Source organism: Acomys minous, assembly GCF_964271855.1.
Source record: "Acomys minous genome assembly, chromosome: 20".
In the NCBI taxonomy this organism is placed as follows: domain Eukaryota; kingdom Metazoa; phylum Chordata; class Mammalia; order Rodentia; family Muridae; genus Acomys; species Acomys minous.
In genome coordinates this window covers 15,203,451-15,226,429 of record NC_140502.1, presented here as the reverse complement: position 1 = coordinate 15,226,429, position 22,979 = coordinate 15,203,451, and the positions used below count along the sequence as shown (strand labels likewise).

At 38.1% G+C, this 22,979-nt stretch overlaps 1 protein-coding gene across 1 annotated transcript in view; it reads right to left on the bottom strand.

Moving 5' to 3' along the window:
- Positions 1 to 22,979, bottom strand: part of LOC311591089 (sulfotransferase 2A1-like) — a 64,560-nt gene that overhangs the window by 3,876 nt on the left and 37,705 nt on the right. The window contains exons 7-10 of the mRNA XM_084770458.1: positions 15,936 to 16,144; positions 11,830 to 11,956; positions 7,913 to 8,007; positions 1,517 to 1,688 (exon numbers count right to left, since the gene is read on the bottom strand). Coding sequence (XP_084626584.1) covers positions 1,517 to 1,688; positions 7,913 to 8,007; positions 11,830 to 11,956; positions 15,936 to 16,144 — 603 coding nt within the window. The remainder of the gene's footprint in view (positions 1 to 1,516; positions 1,689 to 7,912; positions 8,008 to 11,829; positions 11,957 to 15,935; positions 16,145 to 22,979) is intronic.

Genomic DNA, 22,979 nt, shown 5'->3' with positions numbered 1-22,979 from the left:
ATCTCAGAGTGATAGTAATTAGTGTTGATACATACCTACAGAACCACAGTATTTGTCAATATATGGTTAGCAGTTGAACTGAACTTTCAATTCTCAAAGTACAAATGACCAGCAAGTTTTTTTGAAGTGCTTAACATATTTAGCTATAACGCAATGCAAATTAAATATACTTGGAGACACTATCATGTCCCAGACAGAATGTTCATGATGAAGGGCAGCAACAGCTGGTAAAATTATGCAGCAAGGGGAACCTTATTCACCGTGTGATGTAATGTGCAATGTAAAATATGAGTGTGTAAACCTGTGCCGCTGTATGAATGTCATATGAATATTTCCCACAAAATCCAAAATAGGCCTACATCATGACCTATATGTACACTTCTTGGGAATACATACAAAGAATTCTTTATGCAGAAAGAGAAATACTTTACATCAATGTTTATAGTTATACTATTCAAAGTATCAAGGAAATGGAACAATCATAGATGTCATCAGCAGATGAGCAGAGAGTGAAAAAAATGCAATAACATATGGTGGTGATGTATTGAGCTACAAAGAAAAACGGACCTTGAAGAAAACTAAACATATCTGGAAACAATGATATTATGTATAGTGATACATATTCAGAAAAGCAAATGCTGCATGTTCTCTCTCATATGCGGAGCTGGACTTTTTCCCGTTATGTATCTATTTATGGATATGATGTAAGAATGTGAGTGCGCATAAATCATAAAATTAGAAATAAAACCAAAAAAAGAAGAAAGGGGAGCAGGAGAAAGTTGGACACAAAATACATGAAAGCTGAAACGAGTGCACTGCCTTTGGAAGAATGTAAGTTGGGAAAGAAGAGAGAAAGAGTAGCAGTGGGAGTAAATTATGTTTTACCATACCACAATGGAATGTTGCACTTTGTATTTAAGTTTTTCAAGTGATAAAAATTTAAGTTTGAGAAAATGATGTCTCCATGCATGAATGAATTTCCAATCAAGCAAAAATAACTGGAGGAAAACCCCACATATCTCACTTAAAAGCAGAGCAGGCATGGTAATAACCTGTAATCTCAGCTTTTGGGGAATGAGACTGGGGATCCCCTGCGTAATATGGCTAGACAGAGGAACTGGAATCACCACCTGTGAGTTCAGCTAAAGATCTTGCTTCGGCAGATAAAATGGTAAGCATTTTAGCTCCCCTTCATTTTCATTTGGTTTTATTTCGAGTTTGATGACATATGCCCACGCACAGTACTACATGGATAAATACGTATGCAGCAAAAGCACAGATTCCCATATGAGAGAGAATATGCACCAAACCCAAATTCATTCCTACACACACACACACACACACACACACACACACACACACGTATGAATACATACACCAGTTGCATAAACAGGAATAGAAAAATATATAAAAATAAGTTGACACATACAAACACCGTAAGTCTTAGCATCCTTTCCAAATAACCAGAAAGATCTCATACATTCAGAGGCATATCAGAACTACGATATTTCTCCACCTTTTCTCATTATAGAAAAATGGGTTTCCTTATAAATTAGAGTGCTGATCTCAGGGTTCCTGATTTCTTTCATGACGTGGAAGGAGCTGTTCTTCACCACCAGATCCAGTTCACTTGGTTCCAATGTCTTTCCTAGAAACTCGCAGATCTTCTTGATGGCACTCCTAGCGTCCTAAAGGAAAACAAAATACCAGTGAGGGTGTGAACCTGAATGACAGCAGAGACAGGAAGTTAGGAGGAAGGAAATCAAAGGATAAAGAGAAAGAGGAGCAACAAAGGGAAGTAAGCAAGGAAAGGATGAAAAGGTTCAAGGAGGAGGGAGAACCAGATAGAGAAGAGACTCCTTTAGTTCTTTTCTAACTTCCACATGTGCGCCCCGAACATACACTGTTTAACACATAAACAGCTTTAGTTAGGCTGCCTCACCACTGAGTAATTGAGATTTACTTATGTTTGCTGCCACATCTTCTGGGTTAAATGCATGTATAGCCACTCCTAACCTTTAAGTAGGTGCTGTGAGTTGGATCTCAGGTATTTATACTGGCACAGCAATGGTTCTTACCCACTGAGTCATTTCCACACACCTAGCACAGAAACATTTATAACCCAAAGCGCAAGTGGAATCTGCTGTGTACTACCACCATATGCAGTAAAAATATTTTTAAAAATATTTTTTATGTTTTTTACATACACATTTATATAATTACATATGTGTAAAATAAACTACATATAGCAAGAAGAACGACAAAATCAGAAATTATATTAATACACTCATAGTGTTTTGGCTATTTGTATTTGGCAACCTTGAAGAAAACATTTTCCTATCTTGATGAGTCAAAAAATTCTGAACGTAACTCAATATCTATCATATCTCATCTCTACCAACTTAAAACATCTACCTAGACCTAAGAACATCTTAACCCTTGACAACTAAACTTAATTGTGAAACTAAAATATTCGGTCTTCAACCACATCAGAGACTTGAGAAGGAATAAAAGTAATTACCTGAGTATATAGGAAGTGGATGTTAGCAGATTTCAAGGTGAAAAAAGTGACAGAGACAGTTTGCTGCCTAAACAGTCACACAGAACTCTCCATAGCTTGGGATCATTGTCCTCAGCCTTCTGGTCCGGTATATCTGACTTACATATTTGTGAGGCAGGAACTATTGAAGACTTGCCTACTCTGTCTTGGTAGAGTTTGGCCATCATCTGCCTGAATCCAAGCTTTCTATTTTTAGGCAGAATTCTGTCAGTCTTACACAGTTCTTTAAATCAATGTCTAGATATGGAGATAATGGTGTTGTGGTGCAATTTATGAATGAGATAAATAGAAGGCAACAGTAAGGTGTCCACAAAGTATCCTCATGGCTTCAATACCTTCCTATACCAATCACAGCATGCTATATTTGACTCCAATGATGTCTACCATGATGTTTTTCTACTAAATGACAGGCTTGTGTACAGAATTATGTCAAAATAAGTAAAAATTAAAAAACAAATACCACTTAAAAATTAACTGAGATTCAACCATGGTATTTTAATAAACAACTACATATATACTTATATGCCAAGAGGTTCAAAAGCCAATATTACGAGCCATTCCTGATAGGCATTTTCGGCCAATACTATATGCTAAGAATTGTGTGAAATAGTAGAGATAGAAAGAGTAATTGTTTCACCATCACAGTAATAATGTCAATAAAAATAGTACCTGGTCATATGTTAGGTTCATTTTTATAAACTACTTTTTTTGCACACACTTTCCCTACCTCACAAGTTTTTAAAAGATCTTTCACATACTAAGATTTAATTGCATCTTCCAGTGGTAGAACTGAGTTGTAACTGCATGTACCTATATGTGCCTCAGTTTAGCTTTCTGAAAATGGGAATAATTGTACTGACAAACACATATGTACATAAGTAAATACAATAAATAAAGGAGGCCCCATGCATAAAAGGTCCTATATTAGGACGTGCTCTGAAAACACATAAAGAAAATAGATTATGGAACCATATTAACTATGAGAATAATTTGTTTTACTTATGTACGTTGCCATAGCAAAAGTACCAACACCTAAATACTATCATTTTTAGTTAATTTTAACATATAGATTTATATTCTTACACATGAATAAAATAAACTACATACAGCAGGAAGAACCATGAGACAATCAGGAGTTATATAAATGTTACATTCATAGTGATTTGGCTGTTCGTATTTGTAAAATTTGAAGAAAGCATCTTTCCTATCTTATCAGGTCTAAATTTCTGAATGAAAATCAATATCTATCATATCTCACTTCTATTAACTTAAAACATCTATGTTGATCTAAAAACATCTTAACCCCTAACCAACTAAGCTTAATTGTAAGACTAAACTATTTGGTCTTCTACCCCATCAGAGATTTGAGAAGTGATAAAACTGAAATACCTGAGTGAACTGGAAGAATAGGTTAGCAGCTTCCAAAATGAAAAAAAAAAGTGACTGAGACAGTTTGCTGCATGAATAGTCACCCAACACTCTCTATAATGTTGGAGCATCTTCTTCTACCTTCAAGTCCAGTATCTCTGACAGACATATTAGTAAGGCAGGAACTGTTAAGGATGTGCATACCCAGTCTTGGCATAGTTTGGCCGTTGGTTCTGTCTGTATCTATGCTTGCCCATTTTTAGGCAGAATTCTGTCTGTGGCAGAAACAAGGACATTTTGCCTAGTGGCTTCTTTGCCACATTTGAAGCCAACTCTGTAAGGAGGCTCTTTGATGTTGATCATCTTCTTTGAGGTAGGCTGGGTGTTTCCAGGAGTAACTTGTCATCAAAGAATCTTTAGAATAATTAAAACATCTTTAAATGCCATATTCTGTAGGTCTCTGATGCTTTTGAAGACCTCATTAAACTATGTTACCTTATGTGTCTATAGAATCATATCTATCTGTTAGACTTGGGTATATATTATTGTGATAAAATTAGACTAGTTTTTGACATGACTATGATTTGCATCAATATACAAAATTTTATACCAATGAATTGAAAATAACCTTATTTGTGAGTAACAATTAAGTCCTTGAGTTGAGGAGTAGATTCAATAATCTACATATTATTTTATGCTCCCTCAATAGTTTTATATCCCCCTTTATTTCTTTTCAGTTCCCATATCCTTACCTATGAACGAAAGATAAAGGAAAAGAGAGATGTTCCTAAGTCCAACCTAGTTTTCTCTTTGTCTAAAACCAATATTAGCTTATAACCACCTCCTGATGAAAATAAGCATCTTTATCACAAAAGAGCAAACAGAAACCTACCCAACTCCTGTTAGAGGAACTGGGAAGTCATTCTTTTAAGGTTTCTTTAGGCTGACTTAAGGTAAATAATACCTTTGATGGCCCCCCACAAAAAAAATTGGGAAAGATGTTTAAGCAAACCAGGGATAGCATTTGTGGTCCAGTTTCTAAATGCTGAGAAATTCCAGTTATAATAGGATTCCTGTTTGACACAGTCTGAAATGCTGGATCAATTGGGATCAGATGCTTTCCTCAATGCTGTCCTGGACGCTGTCCAATTATGATGGGTGACAGTGACTGAGGCACCTGGGCTGGAAACTGGAGGATGCAGAATGTCAGTGTGTAGCATGCTGAGAGCAATGAATTCTGTCAGGTCTGATCCAGCATCAGTGTCCGTATTTTTTTTCTGAAAACATAATTTCCCACAAGCATTATAAAGTTCTAACATTATAATTGTATGAGGTATACATGATATGCAGAGCAATTAAGGCTGGTTCTCTGCTTATTGTATGTGCAGAAGTAAGACATGTGCAAATCTTCCTTCATGCCATACTAGGAATAGTCTCTAATGATAAGTCATAGAGCATCTGTGTCCAATATGAAACCTTGTCTATTCATAGACATTCATATCTCAGCCAGTCCCAGAGCTATTCTGATGTAGTAGAATTAGCAAAAATAAGTTACCTGATTGTTCTGTAGTTTGAATTCTTTACATGCCGACTGGGGCCCCCTTCCTCCTCCTCTCCCTCATCCCCTTTCCCTCCCTCCCTTAGTCCTTAGAAAGGGGAGTCCTCCTTCCATAACATCTGACATCAGCTTATCCAGTGTCCTCTGTACTACATGTAACCTCTTCCTCTGTGGCCTTTCAAGGTCATCCTGCAACTCTCAGACCTCTGCCCAGTGTCCAGAATCCAGTCTCAATATCTGTCCCTATTCCACACTGTGTGGAGTCTCTCAGAGGACATCCATGTTGGAGTAAAATCCACTTATAAGTGAGTATACACAATGGGTGTCTTTTGGGTCTGGGTTATCTCGTTTAGGATTAGCATTTTTAGGTCCATCCATTTGCCTGCAAATTTCAAGACTTCCTTGGTTTAATAGCTGAGCAGTATTCCATTGTGTAGGTGTACCACAGTTTCTTTATCCATTCTCCAGTTGAGGTACATCTAGGTTGTTTCCAGATTCTGACTATTATGAATAAAGCTGCTATAACACAGTTGAGCAAATGTCTTTGTTGTATGGAGGAACATCTTTCAGATATATGCTGAGGAGTGGTATAGCTGGGTCTTGGGGTAGAACTTTTCAAATATTCTGAGAAAGTGCCACATTGATTTCCAAAGTGGTTGTACAAGTTTGCACTCCCACCAGCAGTGGAGGATTGTTCCCCTTTCTCCACATCCTCGCCTACATGTGTTGTAATTTGAGTTATCAATCTTTTCCATTCAGATAACGAAAGATGGAATCTTAAGGTTATTTTGATTTCATTTTCCTGATGATTAGGGATGTTGAACATTTTTTATGTGTTTCATAGGCATTTGGTATTCCTTTAATTCCGTGTTTAGTTCTGTACCCCATTTTTAAACGGATTATTTGCTTTGGTGGTGTCTAATTTCTAGAGTTACTTATATATTTTGGATATTAGCCCTTTGTGAGATGTAGGGTTGGTGAAGATATTTTCACAGTCTGTAGGCTGTCATATTTTTGTGCTCACAGTGTCTTTTACCTTAGAGAAGAATTTAAGTTTCATGATGTCCCACTTAGTAATTGTTGACTTTAGAGCCTGAGGTGTTGGTGTTCTGTTCAGGAATTTGCCTCTTGTGCCAATGAGTTCTAGCCTTTTGCCCACTTTTTCTTCTAATAGATTTAGTGTGTCCGGTTTTATGTTGAGGTCTTTAATCCACTTGGACTTTAATATCCTACAGATGATAAATATGGATCTATTTGAAATTTTTACAAGTAGATATCCAGTTAGACTAGCACCATTTGTTGAAGATACTGTCTTTTTTCCATTGTATGGTTTTGGCTTCTTTGTCAAAAATCAAATGACCATAGGTGTGTGGATTTATTTCTGGGTCTTCAATTCCATTGGTCAAGTGGCCTATTTCTATGCTGGTATCAAATGGTTTTCATTACTGTTGCTCTATAGTACAGCTTGAGATCAGGGATGAAGCTTCTTTCTGCAGATATTTTATTATACAGGATTGTTGTAGCTACCCTGGGTTTATTTTTTTCCATATGAAGTTGAGAAATTAGGTTTCCAGTTCTGTAAAATATTGTGTTGGTATTTTGATAGGTATTGCACTGAATCTATGCATTGCTTTTGGTAGGATGGCCATTTTTAATATGCCAATTCTCTCAATCCATGAGTCTGAGAGATCTTTCCATTTTTTTGAAATCTTTTTCTATTTCCTTCTGTAGACCCTTGAAGTTTTTTTCATATAAGTTTTTTACTTGCTTGGTTAGATTTATACCAAGATACTTTATGTTATTTGAAGCTACTGTGAAGGGTGTGGTTTCCTTAATTTCCTTCTCAGCCCTATTGTCACATGAGTATAGGAGAGTTATTGTTTTTTTTGTGTTAATTTTGTATCCCACCATTTTGATGAAGTTTTTTTTAAATCAGATGTAGGAATTGTTTGGTAGAATATTGAGGGTCACTGATATACACTATTATATCATCTGTGAATAGGGACACTTCAACTTTTTAATTTCCTATTTGTATCCTTTTGATCTCCTTTAGCTCTCTTACTGCTCTAGCTAGGACTTCAAGTACTATATTGAAGAGAAATGGAGAGAGTGGACAGCCTTGTCATGTCCCTGATTTCAGTGGGATTGATTTAAGTTTCTCTGCATTCAGTTTGATGTTGGCTGCTTGCTTGCTGTATATTGCCTTTGTAGTGTTGCAGGATGTGCCTGGAAAGACCTGAAGGAAGAATCTGGGACTTGAAAGAAGATAAACAAGAAGCACACTAATGGAGAGAGCAAAGACCACTTTTACAATTCTCCCTAAGCCTAGCAGTGACAGAACATGTGGAATAGGGACCCTGAGGATGGAGAATGGGATGTGGATTGAGGTGGTGAGAGACGGTGTTGAGGGTGAGAATGATTCTTACCTTTGTGAGCTCTTCATAACTAAGCAGCAGGATGTTGTCTCTGTCTCTCAAGGACAACCAGCCACGTGTGTGCTCAAACCATGATCCAAATGGTACTGTTCCAGGGAGAACAGAATGTGAAGAGTAAAGAGAAAAGTCAGGAGATCTGGTTAGATAGATGACTTAGTGATTACATTTGGTTAATGATAAGCCTCATTTCCTGAGTTTGATACCTCTGACCCACTAAGTATAAAAAATAACTCAACCCTCAAGTTAACCTCCACAGACATGCTGTACCACACACATGCATAGACATGAACAATAAATGAATAAATAAAAGTGAGCATTTAAAAAGAAGTCAGGGACCATCTCTCTATTTTTCACTAATCACAACCACTGCACAATTTCTAATCTGAAATTGACAAACAAATCTTGTGCACATTTACAGTCATATGATTGTACCTTAAAATTATATTTTAAGTGTTTATAGTGAGATTCATGATGCCTATATTATTTCTCTATTCATGATCTCACAGACATAAGCAGAAGTGGTGTAAAGGGGAATCTCCTGGAAGAATCAATCAGCACAAATGTGTGTGGAGAAAGCAGGGATTTCTATACAGAAACAAAAAGGGACCCTGTGATTTAATACAATACTCCCTGAAAAATTATCTTAGCTACATCTAAACAAAAAATTTTTGGTCTTGCCTACTCAGTCTCAGCATTTCTAAAAACAATTCTGATTGCATTTTTACTGTGTACATTACATGTATGTAGTTGTATGTCTATGTATATAATGCATTATGTGTGGGGGTACAGGAGAACGTGCACAGTATACATACATATGGAGCCTGAAAGCTAACATCAAAGTTGTTTCCCTAGTTTTCTCTTCTATTTACTCCAATATGCACTTTATTTGAACCAAACATTTGACAATTTTATCTTAGTCTGGCCAGCCAACTTTTTATGGGGTCTAGTATCTGTCTGTCTATTTCTGTGTTATGGGCACTATGAGGTCTGCCTGGCTTTTTAAAAACATATTTTATTAATTTATTCATATTACATCTCAATTGTTATCTCATCCCTTGTATCCTCCCATTTCTTCCTCCCTTCCACTTTCACTTTATCCCCTCCCCTATGACTGTGACTGAGAGGGACCTCTTCCCCCTGTATATGCTCATAGGGTATTAAGTCTCTTCTTGGTAGCCTGCTACCTTCCTCTGAGTGCCACCTGGTCCCCTCATCCAGGAGATGTGGTCAAATATGGGGCACTAGAGTTCATGTGAAAGTCATACCCCACTCTCCACTCAACTGTGGAGAATGTCCAATCCATTGGCTAGATCCTCATAGGGGTTCAAAGTTTACTGCACATGTTGTCCTTGGCTGGAGCCATAGTTTGAACAGGACACCTAGGCCCAGATCTGCCCATCATAATGTTCTACTTGTAGGTTTCTAGGAACATTTGGGAATTCCTTGTTTTTAATAGCTGAGTAGTATTCCATAGTGTAAATGTACCACAGTTTCTTTATCCATTTTTCTACCAAGGGACACATAGGCTGTTTCCAGGTACTGGCTATTATGAATAAGGCTGTTATGAACATGGGTGAGCAAATGTCCCTGTTGTGTGCTGGAGCATCTTCTGGGTATGTTCCAAGGAGTGGAATAGCTGGGTCTTGAGGAAGCCCTATTCCCAGTTTTCTGAGATAGTACCAGATAGATTTCCAAAGTGGCTGTACTAGTTTGCATTCCCACCAGCAATGAAGGAGTGTTCCTCTCTCTCCACATCCTCTCCAGCATGTGGTGTCACTTGAATTTTTTATCTTAGCCATTCTGATGTGTGTAAGATGTAATCTCAGAGTTGTTTTGATTTGCATTTCCCTGATGACTAAGGAGGTCGAGCATTTCTTTAAGTGTTACTCTGCCATTTGAAATTCCTCTGTTGAGAATTGTCTGTTTAGTCCTGAGTCCCATTTCTCAATTGTGTTATTTGGTTTGGTTGTGTTTAATTTATTGAGTTCTTTATATATTTTGGATATTAGACCTTTGTAAGATGTAGGGTTGGTGAAGATCTTTTCCCAGTCTGTAGGTTGTCGCTTTGTTCTCTTGACAGTGTCTCCTCCCTTACAGAAGCTTCTTAGCCTCGTGAGGTCCCATTTATTAATTGATGACCTTAAGGCCTGAGCTGTTGGTGTTCTGTTCAGGAAGTTGTCTCATGTGCCAATGTGTTCCAGGCTCTTCTCCGTTTTTTCTTCTAACTGATTTAGTGTCTCTGATTTTATGTTGAGGTCTTTGATCCATTTGGACTTGAGATTGTGCATGGTGACAAATATGGGTCCAGTTGTATTTTTTACACTTAGACACCCAGTTACCAACACCATTTGTTGAAAATGCTATCATTTTTCCATTGAATGGATTTGGCTCTTTTGTCAAAAATCAAGTGACCATATGTGTGTGGATTCATTTCTGGGTCTTCGATTAGATTCCACTGATCAACCAGCCTATTGTTGTGCCAGTACCATGCTGTTTTAATTACTGTTGCTTTATGGTACAGCTTGAGATCAGGTATGGAGATTACTCTGGAGGATATTTTATTGTACAAGATTGTTTTAGCTATTCTGGGTTTTTTGTTTTTCCATATGAAGTTGAGAATTGAACTTTCAATGTTTTTTAAAAATTGTGTAGGTATTTTGATAGGGATTGCATTGAATCTGTAGATTGCTTTTGGTAGGATGGCCATTTTTACTATGTTAATTCTCCTGATCCATGAGCAAGGAAGATCATTCCATCTTCTTATATCATCTTCAATCTCTTTCTTCAGAGTTTTGAAAATTTTTCAAACAAGTCCTTCACTTGCTTGGTTAGAGTAACTCCTAAATATTTTAGATTGCTTGTTGCTAACATGAAGGGTGTAGTTTTCCTAATTTCTTCCTCTGCACGTTTGTCATTTGTGTATAGGAAGGCTACTGACTTTTTTGAGTTAATTTTGTATCCAGCCAATTTGCTGAAGGTGTTTATCAGCTGCCATAGTTCTTTGGTTGAATTTTGGGGGTCACTTATGTACACTATCATATCACCTGCAAATAGGGATAATTTGACTTCCTTTTTTCCCGAATGGATCCCCTTGATCTTTTTTTGTTGTCTTATTACTGTGGCTATAACTTCGAGTACTATATTGAAGAGATATGAAGAAAGTGGGCAGCCTTGCCTTGTTCCCAATTTTAGAGGAATTTCCTTGAGTATCTCTCCATTTAATTTGGTTTTGGCTATTGGCTTTATCACCATGGTCACTTATCTCTTTGGAGCTGTTAACAGAAATAAACTTCCTGCTATAACTTTTCATGGTCATGGTGTTACATCACATCAAAAGAAAAATTACTTAATACTGCCAGATATTCTCCTGTCTCTCCTTCCTAATACTCTAGCACCAGGGCCACTAGCCTATGAAAATCTACTTCCACATTATGTGGGTGATGGGATTTTAACTTCGGTGCTCATAGTTGTTCATATATTACCTCTACCCACTGAACTGTATCTCACATATGATGTTCATCTTACATGTTATGACTCTTCAGCATCCGAATGAGTGAACATTCTACAGAGTGACAAAGTAGATATTGGTTTGATTGGATTTTAAGTCTCTTAAATATAACCTGGGCAATCAAAAGAAGAGAAAAGGGAGAGGTGCTGATAGATATGGGGATAAAGTACTTGGTTGAAATGTGTGGGCTTTTTGGTACTGAAATTTCCAGAGATTTGGGACACCTGGGATATTTAACCATGGGACAGGCAAAGGGTGGACTACTGTTTTGTCACTCATTTGATCTACTTTCCAGTGTTTATGAAGCCCACAGGCTGCTGGGACAACCAGAAAGACTATAGAAACTTTAGGCTTCCCAGGCCAACACTCACACTCATCACATTCTACACAGCATACTCACGATTTCCGTGAATGAAGTCCTTAAAGAATCCTTCCAGTGACTCTGGTTTCTTAATGTAATTTGTGGAATGCCAGAAGAAGTAACCAGACACAAGAGCATCTCTGGGATTTCTTATTAGATAAATCATCTTCAATACAAAAATTCAAGAATGAAAACCACAGCACTTAGTTTCCAACATCTTCATATGGTTTCCCAGAAAATTTAATAAAATTCCTTGCAAATACTAATGGATTACTCCTTTTTATTTTGTGCCACTGTATTTGAGCATGCTTGTATGTGTTTGTTTGCATGTCTGTGTGTGTTGTTGTTTTATGTGTATAGTGTTTAGACTATATATATGGAAGTCATAGAGGAACCTTCTAATCTGAGGTCTGTCCTTTTACCATTAAGTAAAAACCATGGATCTCTTCAAGCTTCCCATACCTGACAAGAAACTTAACCTCTTATGCTGTCTCTCTCTTTTTTGGGGGGTGAAAAGTCTGGTACAGTGATGTCAGGCCTCAAATTAGTGGTATAGATAATAATTATCATGAACTGATTTTGTTCTTTTTACCTCCAAATTACCTTGATTACAGGCATGTACCAGGACTCCTGACCTTCAATGGATTTTTGCTATAAATGGTTTACAGGGTGCTTTAAACAATTATATGTGGGAAGAATTTCATGAACCTGTCTGATAAAATTGGAGCAATGTAAAAACATGATGGGTATTCCACTGGGCCACAGAGTAAAACTCCAGGGATGGTTCAAAAGACAATTGGGTTTTAATATTACTTTAATGTATATGTGTCTCTTCCTGTGTTTGTATTTTCACATGAATGCAGTGTCTAAGAAGCAGTAAGAGGGAGTCAGATCTTCCTGAAGTGGAATTATAAGAATTTGCATTGGAGGTTGGTCTAGTGTACTTTGATGCTAATTACTGCTTGCTGTCTTTGGGTCTGTGCCCTACTGGTACCTTGCCTAAGAGCCTAATATGTTTTACCAGTAAAAAGCTTCACACCCGGGCAAGGAAAATAGTTAGGTGTGGCTATGTGTCCAGGGCTTGGGGAGACATAGAGAATCTTGGGATGGAGCAAGACCTGAGGATTGGGGAGGAGAAGAATGCTGGTCCATGGGTTTGGTGTAGGAGAAGCACATGTCTGGCATGGATGGAGACTTGTCCCAGATGATAATAATTAGCAAGTATTTGAGATTATGGATGGGAAGTATCTTGATAGACATTATTAAAAGCAGATGGCATGGGGGTTGGAGCAGGTATGGGATACTTGCCCCACTATGGGAAGTAGTTTAGGAGATTAATCCTGCCCTGAAGCAAGTTTACTAAGGCTATTAAAAATATAACAGGTGTCTGTGTCTTGATTGATAGCTAAGGGTTTAGAGAATACTGCCTTAATAATAATTATAGGCCTAATAATAAACATTATTAGGTCGTACTGGCAAAATAACTGCAACAAGTTGTGAGCCAATGAATATGGATGCTGAGAATGGAAGGCAGATCCTCTGCAACTTCAGCAGATCCTCTTAACCTCTGACACATCCCTCCATGTAATGCAAATGTAGATGGTTTTACATTTCTGTTGTGTGATGGAAGATCACTAGCAGAGTCCTGGTTCATAAAGTGTGCAGTGTTCACATGCAAGTCTGTACACAGAGACACAGCGCTGTGCAGTCACATACTTAGACTGCAGTTTAATAATAAGTTTAATAATACTGATCTATCCTGGCTCTTATATCCAGTTCTCCTGGTCACTTCTTGTTTTGCTTTGTCAGCCACAGTAAAGGAATGAGAAGTGCTGATCTCATTGGACATCTAGACTCAGCTGATGTAAAATCAGCCATGAAACCATATCAATCCAGAGATTTAAAATATTAGCACCAGAACAACATGCTGCATACCCAGCCATCAACTAACAGGAGTAAGTCAGTACATGGTACAGGAGCAACTTATTCAATTAAACTTGACTAAATGTGAGCCAGTGAAATAGCATAGCACATAAAATGTTATCCACCAAAAATGACATTCTTAGTTTGTGCCCCTGGAATCCTGTTATTAGAAAAGAGAACTGACTTCAGAACAGTTGTCAATTGATACTATCCACAAGCATATGCACACACACACACACACACACACACACACACACACACACACACACACATATCACACACACACACATACCACACACTCAATACACACATACACAGACACATACACATGCACACACACACACACACACCACACTCAATACACACATACACAGACACATACACATGCAAGCATGTACTAAAATCACACACAAATACACAAATACACTATGCATCTACCCAAATGCATAGATATATGCACATACATATAACTATACACACTCATATATGCATACTCACAAATAAACATGCATACACACTGAAACACGCACAAACACATATACACACTAATATGTTCCCACGTACACACCACTATGTAAAATAAAAAATTTAAAGGTAGAGTAATTCTTTGAATCAATATAAAAGGAGTATTTAGTATACAATACCATATAAGCTCTTACATGTTGGGCACAGTAGCATAACCCTCTAATTCTAGCACTCATGAGTTGTAATACAGGGATCATAAACTCTTTGTTATTGTCAGCTACACAGTGAGGTCAAGGTCAGTATGGACTTCAAGACTCTGTCTCAAAAATATCAATAAATTAAACTGGATGGTAATATATTCTTAAGACTGAGAGACGCACACAAATATTTGCTCACACACATAGCACACAATCATACAATTGTGATCATATACCCAATACACCTGAGCCACAGCATAGTCAAACATGCATTTATTCACCAAATACACATACATGTACATATTCCACACCTTTCTGTGTTACAGACACACACACATATGTACATATATATGTACATATATAAACACCAATTTATATGCAATCATGTATACACATGTATACACCATAAACTTACATATATGTGTAACGTACAATAAACTTATTTGTGGTTAATATTTGGTTTTCTGAGTTCTATCGTTATATCTTTTTTGTTTCTTGAGAAATATTTTAATATTAGCTATTATAAGTAACAAATAAACTTCAAATTCTTCCAAGCAGTTATTGTTCTTAGCTTTCCACCCTTTCCAAGCTTTCTTCTTTCTACCAGTCACACTGTTACTATCTACGTCTACACTTTTCATGCTTAATGGTATCCCATTGTATCACTCATTTATTTGTTCCTAAAATTTCTCAAATTCTTTCTTTTCTCATGGAGCACATTTTCAATCCTCCTCTTCTAATTATATACCTTCCCATGTATTGTTTGAATAGCACAGTATAGGTAAATGCCCTCTGCTAACTGACTAATTACTCTAATATACAAAACATTTACCACTATATCTTGACACTGCCGCATAACTGGGTGTGAGGTGTATGAGATACACATGGTTGTTCAACAGTGTGGCCTGGGGGCAAAAACCCACTATCAGCCAAGGCCTGAAATACTTAGGCAATACCTCAAAATTCTCAGAGAGATAGGTATTCAGCAACATCCCCAAAGCATGGTTATGCATGGCAGACTGTACAAAGCCCTCCATGGGGGATGTGGGTCAGTGGGTTAAGTTGCTGATCACCACATCCAAGGCTCTGGGTTCAATTTCCTGTCCAGATCTTCTAAATTGTCCTCTGGCCTCCTTATAACTTTCATGGCATGAGCACACACACACACACACACACACACACACACACACACACACACACACAGATTCACACAGACCCATGAACACATAGACCCATGAACACACAGAGATTTTTGAAGACAGTGTCTAGGAGCTGGAGATATGCTTGTTTGGTTATCAGAGTTCATTGCTCTAGCAGAGGAACTGCATTTAGTTCACAGCATCCACTTTAAGTTTCACAACCATCTATGGTGTTACAAATATCTCCAGCTCTTGGTGATCTAGCACCCTCTTCTGATATTTCAGGCACTTGCCTGTGTGTGGTACAAATGATGACAGGCATGCCCATGCACACAATGACCCATACACACACACACACACACAAAATAAATAGGTAAATAAATAAAGCATAGATCACATAATTCTGGACACTAACACTGACCTTGGCTTTGGAACAGAAGAAAGACTTGGGGAAGAGTTGGACAGGGAGATGAGAGGTGATGAGACGTGGGTTCTCCTTATTTTTTAGTGTTCTACTATATTCACCAATTTCTATCCATGGAGCACGCTCCTCGACAGGCAGAGATTTTATCCATGTAGGATCCCCCTTGGAATGAATCAGACAGATAATCTCCATCAACCAGTTCGTTCCTGTATGAGAAGGAAGCATAGAAGTCACTCATTTTAACTAGACTTACAAAAATTCCACATAAAGTTGACACTGTAGCCAGTTCCCATGAAGAATCAGATCTTTTTGTTCTCTCTCTTTCTGAATGTATGTGTGTGTTTCTGTCTGTGTCTCTCTGTCTCCTCAACTGTACAATCTCATACAATCAAGGCTTCCCTAGAATTCTGTATGTAGTCAATGATAACGTAGAACTTCTGGTTGCCTTGACTCTTCCTCTGGAATGCATTGATCACAGGCATGGGCCATCCTGATCTGTTTGCCATGCTCTCGAGATGAAACCCATGGGTTAATGCATGCTAACCAAGCCTGCTACCAACTGTGCCTCATGCCCATATCTACAAATTCTGTGTGTCTAATAAATAGTGTGTGGTGGTTTGATCATTTAAATATCTGGCCTATTCTGATAGATAATCAGCCACATATGAGCTTTTCATTTCTGGCCACATTAGCATACAGTTACATTAGTGGATATATGTATGCAGCTGTGGTAAGTGTTGTGAAGCCTATTACAGTTGTGGTTCTGTTGGTTTCTATATTCATATTGACAGAGCATCTCTACTTCATGGAGACCACCTCCTTGCTCCCCCTCCCCTGCACCTGACAACCACATTCTTTTCTTGTTACCATGAGTCTGAAAACTCATTACTTCTTGTGGGTGGTATAACTTACCATCTCTTCTTTTCTGATCTGCTTGTTTTGTTGAGCACAACACTTTCATAATCTTCTCCTAGTGTCAGATGTTCTTCTTGTTCAAGGCTAATTCACATATTGCGTGTGTCTATAAAGTAGAGTTTTTTTTCATACATTCATCTGGTGATGTACATTTTGTTTTTTTTCTTTTAAAAATATGGCCTTCAGCCAAGGACAATACAGGCGGTAAACTTTAAACCCCTACCCAGATCTAGCTAATGGAGAGAACATTCTCCACACTTGAGCGGAGAGTGGGGTATGACTTTCACATGTACTCTGGTGCCTCATATTTGACCATGTCCCCTGGAGGGGGAGACCTGGTGGCACGCAGAGGAAGGATAGCAGGTTACCAAGAAGAGACTTGATACCCTATGAGCATATACAGGGGGAGGTAATCCCCCTCAGGAACAGTCATAGGGGAGGGGAATAAGGGGAAAATGGGAGGGAGGGAAGAATGGGAAGATACAAGGGATGGGATAACCATTGAGATGTAACAAGAATAAATTAATAAAAATTAATAAAAATATGGCCTTTTAAGATTAGAGTTCATGGAACCCAGAATGTCTTTGAATTCCTGAACCTCCAGGTTCCATCACTCTGGAGGTAGGATAATAGGCCAACCACATATTACTCTGAAATTTCTTTTGAAAAAAATCATTAAATTTAAAAATATTAATTTATTTTATTTTATGTATATGGTTTAATGTATGAATATTTACCATGACTACTGGAGCCCCCAGATGTCAAAGGAGGTGTCTGACCCACTGGAACTGTAGATTGTTTTGAGATGCCCTGAGAATTCTGAGAATAAAACTTGGGCATTCTGCAAAAGCATCCAGTTCTCTTAAATACTGAACCATAACTCAAACTCCACTTAGAAGCATGTATGTATGTCTCTATGTATGTATGTATGTTTACAGGGTCTCTCTATGTAGTCCTGACCACCGTTGAAGTTGTTATGTGGACCAAGATATCTAAGAATTCACAATGATCATCCTACCTCTGCCTCCTGATTGCTGTCATGAAATGTTTACTCCAGTCTACCATGCCCAGTTTTATTTTGTATTAATGGATATGGATGCTTTTGTATGGCATGCCGTGCATGTATCAATAAGCTAGGCGAGTCGATGCCCTCTTGAGTATGAGTTGCTCAGTGTGAGTGCTAGAATTCCAATCTGGTCCTCTGGAAGAGCAGCCCCAAAATCCACTTAATATATTTCTATTGGTCTTGAGTTTCACCTCCATTCCTATCTCTATGACACTGCCCTAAACTTGGAGGATTTTGTAATGTTTCTACCTCCAGCCTCCATTTCATGCATTTCCATTTTCTTAACTTTGCCTATCTCTGTTCCTTCCCCTGGTAACCACCTGTGAGGACTCCTCTGTGTAATAATGACCTCTTAGTTTCTTCATAAAACTCAGAGGCCTTATAAAATTATGGCCTAATTGCAAACAAGTAGCTGGGACTAGTGACTGGATACTCAGGTAAAAGTGACTTTGTTTATCAGTTCTATTTTTTGAAGATGCAATAATTGTAAGTAGGCATACAAGGAGTCACTATTGAGAAATTTTTAAAGAGAGAATCCCTCCCTCCCTCCCTAATGCCTCCCTGTATTCCTGCCTCGCTCCTTCTTTCATCCTCCTCTTCAACATTCATTCCCCCCTCTTTCTCAATAAAATCATCTAATTAGAGCTTTTTTCAAGCACATCATGTCTACTTCCTCCTTCTATGTCAGAGTCAAGTGAAAAATGGCACAGACATAACTAATAGCAACAGTGAAATTCACAAAGCTAGCATAGCTGTTTGAGAAAGTGCCAGAAAAGATGACTCAAATGATGCAGTCATCATTTGATGATGATGCTGTGGTGCAGTCTCCCTCTTTTTGGCCTTCATATCCATCCATGCTTTGGTGGATTTTATTATTCATACAACTTGGGGATATTGTTTTCATAGACATTTTCTTATGAATCAGTTGTAACTACTCTCTGGAGTACTGCTTCTAAGCTTCTCCAAGAAAGTCCTGATCACATTACCATTATGACTTTTAGGGAGATCACCTTACCTGTCCCGACTTGAAGGTCTTCCTTATACCCTGAGGTTGTAACTCAAATAATTATGCCAGGGACTTCATTATAAGGCTCTGACTCAAAGATACACTTGGCACATCTGTCCCTGCACTTACTGAGAAACAAGATAATCAGAATGAATTCAGTAGGCCAAAGAATTTTGCAGCAGATCAAATTAATAGCCTATTCCTCATATTCATGGACAAAGAATTTTGTGGATAAATGATAAAATAATAAAGTATTAAGAGCTCCTTTTTTTTTAAAAAAGAAAAAGTTAACTAATACCCAGCCACTATGGTGTTGTTTGACCTGGTAAAAAATACTTAGACATATAAATCAGCTCTACAAATATAAAAATATAAACAATTTATTACGAGAGAAATAGAATGACTACAGGCACATTTGCCTGATGTGTTTTCTTGGGCCAAGTGAGAATTTGGACTCTGAGTATTAACAGTAGATATTACATTTCTTGGGACATGACAATCTGCCTAGGCTGGATTTGAGATTTTCTTTCAGTCTAGTGCCCTTGAAACCACAAGAACTATTAGCTTGTGAACAGGCTGTCATGTTTTGGCAAAAATTTTCCCCTGAAGCTGCAATATTGTTAAAATTTGGGTCATGGAGTTGATGTGGGAAAATGATTGTAAAAGGCAATTCTGCTATGTCCACGGTTTATCAACGATGACTAAACTTATGACAAAGGAGATGTTAAAAGATGGGTCCACGTACAAAAATTATATGATCTATATTTTGAAACAACATGCATATAGCTCTGCCTACTGCATTCTGTATAAATAAAGAAGCACCCCGACTGCCAATCAGTCAGGATGTAAAACTCCTCCCAATCCTCTGGCCTGACTCATTCCTTTTTGATGCTCTTGTACTCACCTTTCGTTAGTCCCTGGCCTCACTTGTAGTTGGACCTTAGAAGCTGACACTTGAACAGGGATGCTGAAGATAGGCTAATTTTCTCTCTTCCTGTCTCTATGTGAGATGGACCTTACCAGGGTGTTGTAGACCCTCTGGTGTAAGATAAGACGGATAAGAAAGATAAAAATAAAAATGGAACAGACTAACTCCTCTGAGAGGCATATGTATAGAGCTATCACTAAGAATACCTAGGAAGAAAAAAATTAAAGTTCATGAAAGTAACTTGTTAGAATTTTTACAATTTGTCAAAAGATTAGCCCCTGGGTTCCAGATAACATGACTTCAAATTTAAAAACCTGGGAACAGATTCAGAAAAGATATTCAAGTTTGATATCAAGAGCTTGGATGTGAAACTGTGCCTGCTGAGACATTTTCTTATTGAAAGGTGCTTAGATAGGCTGTTAATATGCCTAACAACGCCCAAATATTAAAATGATCAAATGAGGAAGGCTCATGGGAGACCCTGACTGATAAACTCAAAAAATTTAAACAGGCCACTGCAGATTATGGCCACACCTATCCACATGCTACTTTAGTTGAAAGTTTCAAGTGTTGATAGATGACCTCATATGCTATAGACTGGGGTTCAGGTTTGATAAAAGTATTTTTAGAGACACCTGTTAATGGATGCTATTCATTATTTGGAAATCTGACACTCTTTTGATATGTTAGTTGATGTTTTTCATGCAGGTTTTTTTTTTCCAATATCATCGTGGGTATTGTTTTTTGATTTTTTTATTAATTTATTCTTGTTACATCTCAATGGTTATCCCATCCCTTGTATCCTCCCATTCTTCCCTCCCTCCCATTTTCCCATTACTCCGCTCCCCTATGACTGTGACTGAGGGGGACCTCTTCCCCCTGTATATGCTCATAGGGTATCAAGCCTCTTCTTGGTAGCCTGCTATCCTTCCTCTGAGTGCCACCAGGTCTCCCCCTCCTGGGGACATGGTCAAAGGTGAGGCACCAGAGTACTTGAGAAAGTCATATCCCACTCTCCACTCAACTGTGGAGAATGTTCTGACCATTGGCTAGATCTGGGTAGGGGTTTAAAGTTTACAGCATTGTTTCTACTGTACATTTAGTGTTTGATTACTATGTGCTGATGGAACTTTCAGGTTTTTAAAATTTTTTATTAATTTATTCTTGTTACATCTCAATAGTTATCCCATCCCTTGTGTCCTCCCATTCTTCCCTCCTTCCCATTTTCCCCTTATTCCCCTCCCCTATGACTGTTCCTGAGGGGGATTTCCTCCCCCTGTATATGCTTATAGGGTATCAAGTCTCTTCTTGGTAACCTGCTATCCTTCCTCTGAGTGCCACCAGGTCTCCCCCTCCAGGGGACATGGTCAAATATGAGGAACCAGAGTTTGTGTGAAAGTCATACCCCACCCTCCACTCAAGTGTGGAGAATGTTCTGACCATTGGCTAGATCTGGGTAGGGGTTTAAAGTTTACCACCTGTATTGTTTTGGCTGGTGCCTTAGTTTGAGTGGGACCCCTGGGCCCTAATCTGCCTTTCATAATTTTTTTTAGTTTTTTAAAAAAATTATTAATTTATTCTTGGGAACTTTCAGTTTTTGAAGTGTCTCTTTGTTGTTCTGTTTGCTTCCTGTACTTTGATAAGTATCTCAGTCTTTAACTTTTGTAAGCTTTCTTCTATGCCTATTTTGTGTGCCTCTAAACTAGGTTTCTTCACTCACTGTATCTATTGTTATTTGATCTGATCTTTTCATAACATCCTAGAATTCATGAGCATTTTGTGCCAGGAGTTTTTTTTTATTTAAGGTTTTTTTGTGCTATAGTATCCATTTCCTTTAAATTTTTTATTTATTATAATTTATTCCTATTACATCTGGATTGTTATCCCATAACTCTCATATATTCCATTTCTGACCCTCCCTTCTTTTTCCACCCTATTCCCCTCCCCTAGACTTCTGAGAGGTAGGACCCTCCTCCTCTGCCATTTGACCACATCTTATCTAGTGTCATCTGAATTTCCTGCATTCCTTCCTCTGTGTCCATGCAGGGTCTGCCTGCCCATGCGAAGTGATCAAATCGTCGATACAAGAGTTTATGTCAGAGGCAGTCCCTGCTCACTTCCATCTCCACACGAAAAATGAGCTGATTATTGTCTATATCTAAACAGGATTTCCAGGTTCTCTGCATGAATTTTCCTTGGTTAGTGCATCAGTCTGTGCAAGCTCCCCTGGGTCTAGATCCAGTGGCCTTGATGGTATCCCTATGGGCCTCCTGACCACTCAGGGTCCTTCCATACCCACAATCTTCCATACAATTCTCAGAACTCCACCCAGAGTCCAACTTTTAGTTCCAGCATTTGTCCTGATCCCTTGCTCAGTGGAGTCTCTCAGAGGATATCTATGTGAGGCTAATATCCACTAATATGTGAGTATGTACCATGCATTTCTTTGTGTATCTGTGTTACCTTACTCAGGGTGATCTTTTCTAGTTCCATACATTTTCTTGCAAATTTCAAGATTTTCTTGCTTGTAGTATATGAGGTGTCTTCCATTGTTTAAATGTTACCACTGTTGCTTTATCCATTCTTTGGCCGAGGAATGTCTAGGTTGTTTCCAGATTCTGGCTGCTATTAATAAAGCTATTATGAACAAAGTTGTATGGTGAAGCAATTTTCAGTACGTGCACATGAGTGGTATAGCTGGGTCTTGTGGTAGTATTATTCCCAATCTTCTGAGAAAAAGCTATATTGATTTTCAAAGTGATTGTACAAGTTTTTGCTCCCAAAACCAATGGAAGGCTATTCCCCTTTCTCCACCTCCTTGCAAACATGTGCTGTCACTTGAATTTTTTTTATTTTAGCCATTCTGAGGTGTGTAAGATGAAACATCAGAGTCGTTTTCAGTTGCGTTTCCCTGATAACTAAGGACACTGAGCATTTCTTTAAGTGTTTCCCTGTCATTTGACTTGCACATAACTAAATGGCATCCATTTCCTGTATCTCATGGTCAAAGCCTGTGATTCTTTCATCCCCTGTCACTGAGTAACTGTCTCTGACATTTCTGTTAGATTTATTAATTTTTATATCCACTTTTAGCTCAGAATGGGTTTTCTTTATTAATTCTATGCC